At 53.0% G+C, this 8,367-nt stretch overlaps 3 protein-coding genes across 3 annotated transcripts; 1 reads left to right on the forward strand and 2 right to left on the reverse strand.

Annotated features, from left to right (window-relative positions):
• On the reverse strand, window positions 1-4,431 carry CSUI_007744 (uncharacterized protein; the record flags this gene model as incomplete). Its single annotated transcript, XM_068067888.1, has 7 exons — window positions 1-323; window positions 656-766; window positions 1,051-1,380; window positions 1,945-2,188; window positions 2,299-3,437; window positions 3,933-4,403; window positions 4,425-4,431. The coding sequence occupies 7 exons, from the start codon at window positions 4,429-4,431 to the stop codon at window positions 1-3; spliced, it is 2,625 nt and encodes an 874-aa protein (XP_067920135.1).
• CSUI_007745 (uncharacterized protein) lies at window positions 2,374-2,793 on the forward strand (the record flags this gene model as incomplete). The annotated part of the gene is made up of 1 exon (XM_068067889.1): window positions 2,374-2,793. A coding segment is annotated over exon 1 (129 nt), but the record flags the coding sequence as incomplete, so codon positions are not given.
• Window positions 4,432-7,601: 3,170 nt separating the features above from the next.
• Window positions 7,602-8,071, reverse strand: CSUI_007746 (uncharacterized protein; the record flags this gene model as incomplete). Its single annotated transcript, XM_068067890.1, has 1 exon — window positions 7,602-8,071. A coding segment is annotated over exon 1 (147 nt), but the record flags the coding sequence as incomplete, so codon positions are not given.
• Window positions 8,072-8,367: the final 296 nt, after the last annotated feature.

Below are 8,367 nucleotides of genomic sequence, written 5' to 3' on the forward strand. Positions count from 1 at the left end.
TCAATCACAGGTGACCGCGTTCTGCGTGGTACCAATGGAATCCAGATTCACCATGCGTACACTCGAGCCTGCCCCAGGGCTTGAGGAAGAAGCACTACGGCTACTTGGAGCCGAGGGGACGTTTGCTGAAGGCCGCGGGCTACGGGATCTCGATCGCGGTGCTGGTGAACGGCTACGACTACGCGGCCTCACTGATAAGTCCAAAGGTTGGTCTGAAGCGCTCGGTTGCTGTGAAGATCCTGATTGACTTTGGCCACTTGTTCTGGAAGCTTGACCACCGTGGTAGAACGGGCCGAAGGTTAGGATTCCTGTTGAAGAGACGGCTGTGCACGCAGACATCAGAATCATGTACCACAGGAGGAGTTCTATAAAAACACACACTCAGGCCACAGCCGTACTTTTCCTGGGTAGAACGGCAACCACAGAGAGTGGTGGGACGAGGAAGGAGACACGCGCAGGACGAGTTTAGGGTCTAGGTGATGCCAAGGAACGAGGAAAACACAGGAAGGAATCCAAATGAGCTAGAGTACTGAGGGGGGGAAAGCCGCTGCAGTCCACAAAGTCAGCTGCGAAACAGATTGTTCTCCCATCATAACAGCGACCAGCGCATGATATTCTCTATGGACACGCGCTGGCATAGGACAACCTGCCATACCGTGTGGTGGTGAACCTGGCTCAGGTGGTCCAACTGGTCTGACAAGCAGCAGCCTCGGTACTGGTTCCGCTGAGAAATACAACATTGGCTCGAGACGGTTGGGGGGTGAGCCTGAAAGCAGCAGTCCGGGCACGAAGAAAGACATTGACAAACAGCAAGAATGAGATCCGTGTTGAACACCAGTCTTGACCGGCAAAATACGGAGACCATTATGCCGTAGCCAGGCCTCACGTATGATCTCTACAAACTGTAGAAACGTCCGTCCCTCCCTCCCTTCTCCCAACTACCACACACAATTGCTACAACATCATAATGAAGCTGAGTGTAGAAGCTTTGAGCATCGAAGTCGGTCTTCGGCCGCACCCCGTGCTAACTCCACATGATCTTGATCTTACCTGGAGAAGAGCCACTGGAAGCAACCGGTCTGAGAGTTAACAGACCAAAGGCCGTGGTCTGACCTGAACCAGGCTCCCAGGTAGTCAAGTACGGCCCGGGTGGCCGTGTTGGGGGTGCAGGGGACGGCCCCGCCGCGCCCCTTGTGCTTCCAGAGGATGACGAAGTGGTGCCTTCTTCAGAGGGTGAGGGCATGACTAGCGTCCCCGGAACGGTTGGTTGACGCCGTACAGCATCTAATGCTTGCTGTGGCACTCCCATTCTCAAAGGAGCACGACCCGGCCGAACCAGTTGTCGCCATCGAACTCCAGGAACCCCAGCAGTTGGACGGGCTGTCCAAGAAGACACAAAGAGAGAGCCACACATGTTCTTTTTCAACAAGAAAAATGGCTTACCAGACTCTCAAACTTTCCTTGAACAAAGAAAAAACATCTCCTCGGGCACGGACCTACCAACAATGAATGTGTTCATTAGCGATTCTCGTCACGACAAACGTATACCTGCGGCCAGTATGACCCATCGAGTGTCCCCCCTGGCAAATTAGAAACACACGGTGACAGGCAGATAGTGTCTACCGGTTATCACCCCCCCTTGTCGGTTCTAGACGGTCTTGTGTACTAAAGCTGCAACTCGCCTCGCCAAGGACAGCTCAACGACGCCATCAAGGACGTGGCATGCTTCAAGTATGTCAAGATTACTGTAATTGCCGGTTTCGCTGAATAGGCATGTGTACTCGTAACTCCTGATTCTCGCGCTTCGCAAGACGGATATACCCAAGATCGGCCAAAGACAAGACGGAAGCAGGAAATCCTCGATAAGGAAAGCGAATAGAGGCGTGAGTGGGTATTTCGGGTAGAGCCCGTCCGGAAGATATCGCCACGTGGAGTTTATCGTACCTACGTATCCTCCTCTTCCGTCACCATGATGCATGGCACCGAAAGCAGGAGACGACAGGATGCCTCGCCAGACTCCCGTTCCGCCCCTTGAAGGGTGCCAGCCCTGATCGTATGGCTGGCTTGGGCCAGGCTGCCGAGAAGTCGAGGCTCCATTTGTTCCCTCTTCAGAGTCAGAACTCTCTGGGCTGCTCACAGTCGGAAACCCTGGAAGCGCAGAGAGTGGTTGTTCCGGCCACGGCGCGGGCTGAGAACACGACCCGCATAATGTCTTGAGAAAATGTCTTGCGGGATGTCGAACTTACTCAAGCGCTATCTCATACGAATCTCACAACAACGGAAATTTGAGCGACCTACCTGACTGACTGGATAACCACTACTTGATCCACCTGCGTATGGCCCTGGTCCAGTGGAACTTCCCGAGCTTGACTGGCTTGGCGAAGGGTCGTGCTGGGAAAACCACGGGTCGTAAAGAGATTGACTTTGTAAAGCTGCACTGAAAGCATCTGATTGGCCCTGGCGATCTGCTGGCAGGTGTGGGAAAGACATATACTGATCTTGCGGCGAGCCACGACTCGGAACCATGGCTTGGGAGCTGAACGGTGGTGCGCTTCCTTGGGCTACTGGCACCCCAAGCTGGGAGGTATCCAGGCCATACTGAGAGCCATCAGTAGGTTGCATTGAATAGCCCGACGTAGAAGGGACTGCTACAACTTGACTCGATGTCGACTCTGGGAAAGAACTCGACGGGCCGTGCGGCCAACCTCCACTCGGCCCCGCTGAAGCTCCCGAAGTGGAAGCTACGGCGCTCTGTTGGCCTGAAGACAAGTCCGATGGCTGCGACACAAACTGTTCGAACGGCGGCGCCCCGTGTCGATCCATTGAAACATGGGATGTGAAGGGCGGAAGCGGCTGAGGGCCTCCATGTGGGTCCATTGAAACAAGGGAGTTGAAAGGTGGAGGCGGCTGAGGGCCTCCATGTGGGTCCATTGAAGCATGGGAGGTGAAAGATAGAAGCGAGTGAGGGTCTCCAGAAGGGTCCATTGAAACATGGGAGGTGAAAGGTGGAAGCGGTTGAGGGCCTCCATGTGGGTCCATTGAAAGATGGGAGGTGAAAGGTGGAAGCGGTTGAGGGCCTGGAGGGCTCGCGCCTGGTCCGACGGAAGTCGGCGGGGACGCATGGTACTGTGCCTGTGACACACCAGACCCGGTGGACTCTTCCGAAGGACTCTGCTCCGCAAGCCACTCAGCTATGGTGGCCAGGAGCTCTTCTTTATCCCCCGGAGGCGTTTCTTCGCCAGCATGTAGCGTGCCGCCTAAACCTTGCGGACCGCTAGGCTGTGAAGAATGAGAAGCAGCCTGGGGATCTGGATATCGTTGAAGCGGAGGACAAGGAGCAGGCCCTCCACTGGGGCCGCGACCCGTCTGCAAAGACGCGCGGACTAAGGCCGAAGCTCCCGAGTACGGAGGGCCGACAAGTGGGGGCACCGTAGCACCTAAAAGGAACACCATACCGAACTGTTACAGGAGAAGGGACGTCCGACTGTGGCTATCAAATTTCAGGTCGGGCTGATCAGAATAGAGTCGGTTAACCCAACGGACCACGTCCTATTAGCAGCTTCGATCATTCTACAGCCGCTACAGCTACACCAGTATAAGTTTGGGGGACACGACACAGCTGCTGCTGACGGTCATACTCGACGCTGATTAGCTGATCCCTGACGCAGCTTACCGGCACGGACCTCAGTGAAAGTAAACTATGACCTTAAGGGTGCGTATATGTGTACGAACGACTCCCCCTGCTTTCTACGCGTAAAGCTTCCTGACAACAGAGATCAGAGCAAAAGATTGAACGGTGACCTGAGGCAGAAATACTAAGACTTTTCAAGAGTTCCCCTCACTGCAGCCTTGCCTTGCCAGCGGGAGGTTAACCTGAGAGCCGCCCCTGCTTTGACGTACAGCCAAAGGAGGAGAGCCTGATGATTGCTCACGTGGTTGAGATGTTGAGGGTGTCCCCTCAGTTTCGGAGCTGAACCCGCCGTCGCCTTGTTCAGAAAGAGGTGAGACCTGCAAATGGCGTTCAGCCCACCCTGGCGACGGCGGCGGAGTTGCTTGACCGCCGTCGGCAGGAGCTTGCGTTGAGGTGCTTTGTCGCTGGCGACGTCTCCGCTGGCGTTTTGCCGCTAAACCAGGCAGTCCTCGAGACGAGGCAGGTGCGGAGGGCTTTCGTCGCTTTCTGGGTCTGCCGGCAGAGCGTGAATGCAAGCGAAAGGCCTTGCCAGTTCTTGAGGTGGATGCTTCATCTTCTGACCCTGATCCCGACGTGTCAGCACCCTTAACAACGACGAAGTGTGGTGCTCTGGGGGCCCAGGCACCGGGGCACTGGCTGACCTGACTGTCTCGTTCCTGTTTTGCATCCCAGCCGCCAGAAAGAATGATGAGGATCCAGGAAATAAACACTCCTGCACTTCCGAGCGCCCGACTCCGCATTATGCCAGTGAAGGAGAGAGACTTACAAACGACTTCAAATCTTTCAAGCCCGAGTCCAGGGTCAAGTCCCTCAAGCACGCAGCCTTGCCTCCGTCACTCCCGTAAACAAGAAGGAAGCCGTCAAGATGGTCTTACAACAGCCGGGTCTCAGTTGTGGATCGCGACGTAACAGATATGCCATGCTCTGTATTCACCAGAAGGTCCGAGAACGGGCACACAAAAAAAAGCGATGGCCGGAGCTGCACCGATCACACGGCGTTGTTCATCACCCTCTTTTAGCCTACCGTACCTTCCCCTATGCCTGAAAACACTGGGGTACGGACGCCGCGAACACCTCTCCGCCGTAAAGGGGGCGAGGCTGCCTCTGGTGTGAGCTAGTGAGCTCTTCTCAGAACTTGCCAGCGACAACTGAACCATAAACGCAGATGATATGCCTGCTTCATATGGCTTATACTGGAGCCTCCATTAGGGTTGGGGCAGCCGGGTACACGTGCTGAAGACGTCAGTGCAGTTGGACAGAAGTTAACCCCGAACGCGCGTGAAGGACAAAAGTGCTGAGGGCACCAACAACATCCAAGCGATCTCCGGAAACTGATGGAGTCAGCTGACGCGGTGTAGGCCCAAGAGGCACTTGTGTTCCTCCAACAAAGGCATAGGAACATAAAAAGCGTGGCAGGGTGGTATGTGTCCAAAGCGAATCATTGGTGGACGAAGTGGCTGCCAACTGGCTTTGCCTTACCTAGACTACTTCCCCAGCCGTGCCTGCTTCCCGGGCGTAGTCGAAGTGGCCGCATCGAAACAAATGATCCTAAGTGCGCTTACGGTCCTCAACAGACGAAACTCATCTCGTCAGTCCTCTGTTTTGTCTACGATGACTGCGTAAGGACACAAGGAGGAAGGAATGTCGATGAATATAGCTGAGCCTTGTTCTTACACATCGTACGGCCTGCGAAGCGGGGATACCGTCGCCTGCGAGACAAATCTTGAGCTTCGGAGCCTATCAGCGGAGGCTGACTGCAAGCCAAAATCCGACCTTTCTGCAGTCCGTGCTCGAGAACCCAGTACCCTTGGTACTCAGAGCACTTGGCGCGCAGGGCCTCGGCTTCCCGCAGAAGAGCAAAGAGACGCCGACACCAGAGAACGCGTACGGCTGTCTACACATATTGGTGCGACGACTCGGCAAAATTTAGAGAAGGACAAGAAAGAGGGAACACGGAGATTAGCGAGCACGGTCGGATACGCAGGGAAGTCTGACTAAGCGAGGGAGACGCTCCAAGAAAGGGACTCGAGAGGGGTCACAACAGAGCGCCCAGTGCAGTTCCCTCCGCAGGAAACTTGGGCGTCTCGTAGCAGGGGGCTGGCCCCTCTCGGAGGACCGACACGAAGGAGATTGACAGAACGACCACAGCGTCCGACTCCGTATAGCCCGGGCTGTAGTGGCCATACAAAGCTTTAACGGGCTTTCCCTTAGCTGTCGAGTCTTGTCCTCTCTATCGCTTCCCGGTCCGGGTTTCCCAGCTTCTTCCGTGAGGCATGGCACCTCATTGTTCGTCACTCGACATGGTGTCCTATGTGCGTGCAATAATGAATCTGTAGATTGCCCGAGAAACCTCCTTGCCTTGAAAAACTTCTGTCACAGACTCAGAAGGCAAGACCTCAACTGCCGATACGGTGAGACGGCATCATCGAATCGTAGAGCAGCGTTTCTCGCCAGTCGCTGGCCTCCCTGATGCGAAGGCTTTGCCGCTTGAAACCTTTATCGAAGTGAACTTTGCAAGAGGTTCTCTTTAACCCCAATGATTTTGTCATTCAGAAGCAGCGCCGAGATTTCAGCCCGGTCCAGTCACGAATGCCGTCCTCAGTATGTCACCCTACACAGAAAACACCCCCTCTTCGGATCAAAAATCAGCAGATCGCTTCTGTTCTTCTTCGGCATACACAGACAGTGTCTAAACACGACGGCTGATGATGTCGGGAGTTCACAGGAGATGGCCGCTCTATGTGTGCACTACAACTGTGTTTTTCTATTCACAGAAGATTCTCTGACTGCATGACCTCCGCACCAGCCCTCCCGTCTCTCCGGTCTTCTGACTCTGTTCATATACGGCCCTTCTTCGCACTGTCATGTGATTTGGGCCAGGCACCTCAAGTTGCGGGTAGCTAAGTCTCTACCAACAGAACGAGCTGCCATCTGTTGTGAATGGAGACCACAGTACGAGAATGAGATTCTTTTCATTTGAGCCTTGCGCGTCGGGGTCGTCCTTACCTTGTAAGAGTCGGAATCTATAGAACGCGTCGGAGTTTCTTGAAAAAGGCTTTTCTTCTGGAAACGGAGTGGATGGCTATCTCTATATAGAGGCATCAGTTGAGCAGACAGAGACCGCCACGAAGCTTTCTATCTATCGCCCGGTGATACCTATTCCCTGACACCGAGTCCAACCCTCGGGGCAGGCCTGCCTAATCAAGAGACTCGCGGGCTGCTCTCTACAGTCCTCGTACGTCTGTGCGGTGAGAAGAGACTATAATGACTTGCTAAGAAAATGCCGTAGTTGTGCCGATGTTTAGCAGTAGTAGCAGTGAGGTGGTCATTTCTCGTCATACTTGCCAACACGTTGCGGGGTTGAGAGGGGAGATGGCAGAGGCACTTCTCTGTTGGGTTTTCCTATCTTGTTACATGGTGTAAGCGGGCTTTTTCTCCTTCTATATATCTTCGAGCAAGCCGTCTCTTCAGCTCTCTCTTGGTCTCCTCAAGAGCAGTGTTCGCCTTCCGGATAATCACGTGAGAAAAAGATGATGAGTGACTATTCATTTTCTTTTCTCTTCACCTACCTAGAGACCTGCTCGCATGTTTTCTTTCTCTTCAATCCTACGAGAAATATTCAGTAAGAAAACCACGCCACCGCGTCCACATGATCATCGTCAGCACACCTTTCGAGCTAGTTAGGTCATCCCGCGGCGAACACACCAGAAGAGATAAGACATACATGTCTGGTAGCACGACGCCGAAAACACAACAGAGGCGGCGGACAAGAAAGTCTCAACAGAAGATCACAAGGAATACTTCACAAACGTCTCTGATTAGATCTCATCGTCAAAGGCTATGGCCCTCTACTACTAGTACTAATAGTACTCACACACCTTGCAGTTCCACTCCCTTTCTCTTTGCCGACCTCTCCTTGTGTCTTGCTTGTTTTCCACATAGGGCAGACTTGTGGAGGAAAGCGTGAGTGACACACCCCTATCAAGCGACTGAATTCAAAGGGAAACGCGTTGCATCTTCCTTCTTTTCTCTCTCTCCCTTTTTTCTCCCAAGTCATTTCTTTTCTTTCTTCGCTTAGCTGGCGGAAGAAGCTTCTACATCTAAGTCACCTCTTCTTACACCCTCTTTGCCTATGAAACGCCACTTTGTCTCTCTCCTTTCCTTCTATCCGATGAATGAATGAATGCGTAGAAAGAAGACTTCTACTATTTCGTTTGCTAGCTATTTCTCATCTTCTACGTTCTTCCTTCTTCATTGACTGTTGTCCCTCAAAGACTCATCTCTTCCAAATGAAGTAAGGAAGGAAACGCCTCGTCGGGCTATCTTTCTCTTTTCTTTCTTCATGAATGTACACACGGTTTCGCTTCCTTCATCTTCTCCTCTTCCTCATCAACTATGAGAACGGCCTTTGTTTCTCTCTCTTCTGGAGGTGTTACTTCAGGAATCCTCATTCATAAAGCAAACCTTCTATCGCACCCCCGTTTCTTTTCTCTTTTCTTCTTCCCTTTTCTCCTCTTCTTCCTCTTCTTTTGTTCTCTCTTCTTCATGTGGAGGGATAATGAAGACTCGCCATTCAGAAGAGATTGATCGCAGACCAGAATGCAGAAATGCTTGCCTTGCAGGATTCGCTTCGCTATGATAAAGAAAACTTCTCTCATCCTTCACAAGTGGATAAG

The sequence above is a fragment of the Cystoisospora suis genome, assembly GCF_002600585.1.
Source record: "Cystoisospora suis strain Wien I chromosome Unknown contig_4158, whole genome shotgun sequence".
Taxonomy (NCBI): domain Eukaryota; phylum Apicomplexa; class Conoidasida; order Eucoccidiorida; family Sarcocystidae; genus Cystoisospora; species Cystoisospora suis.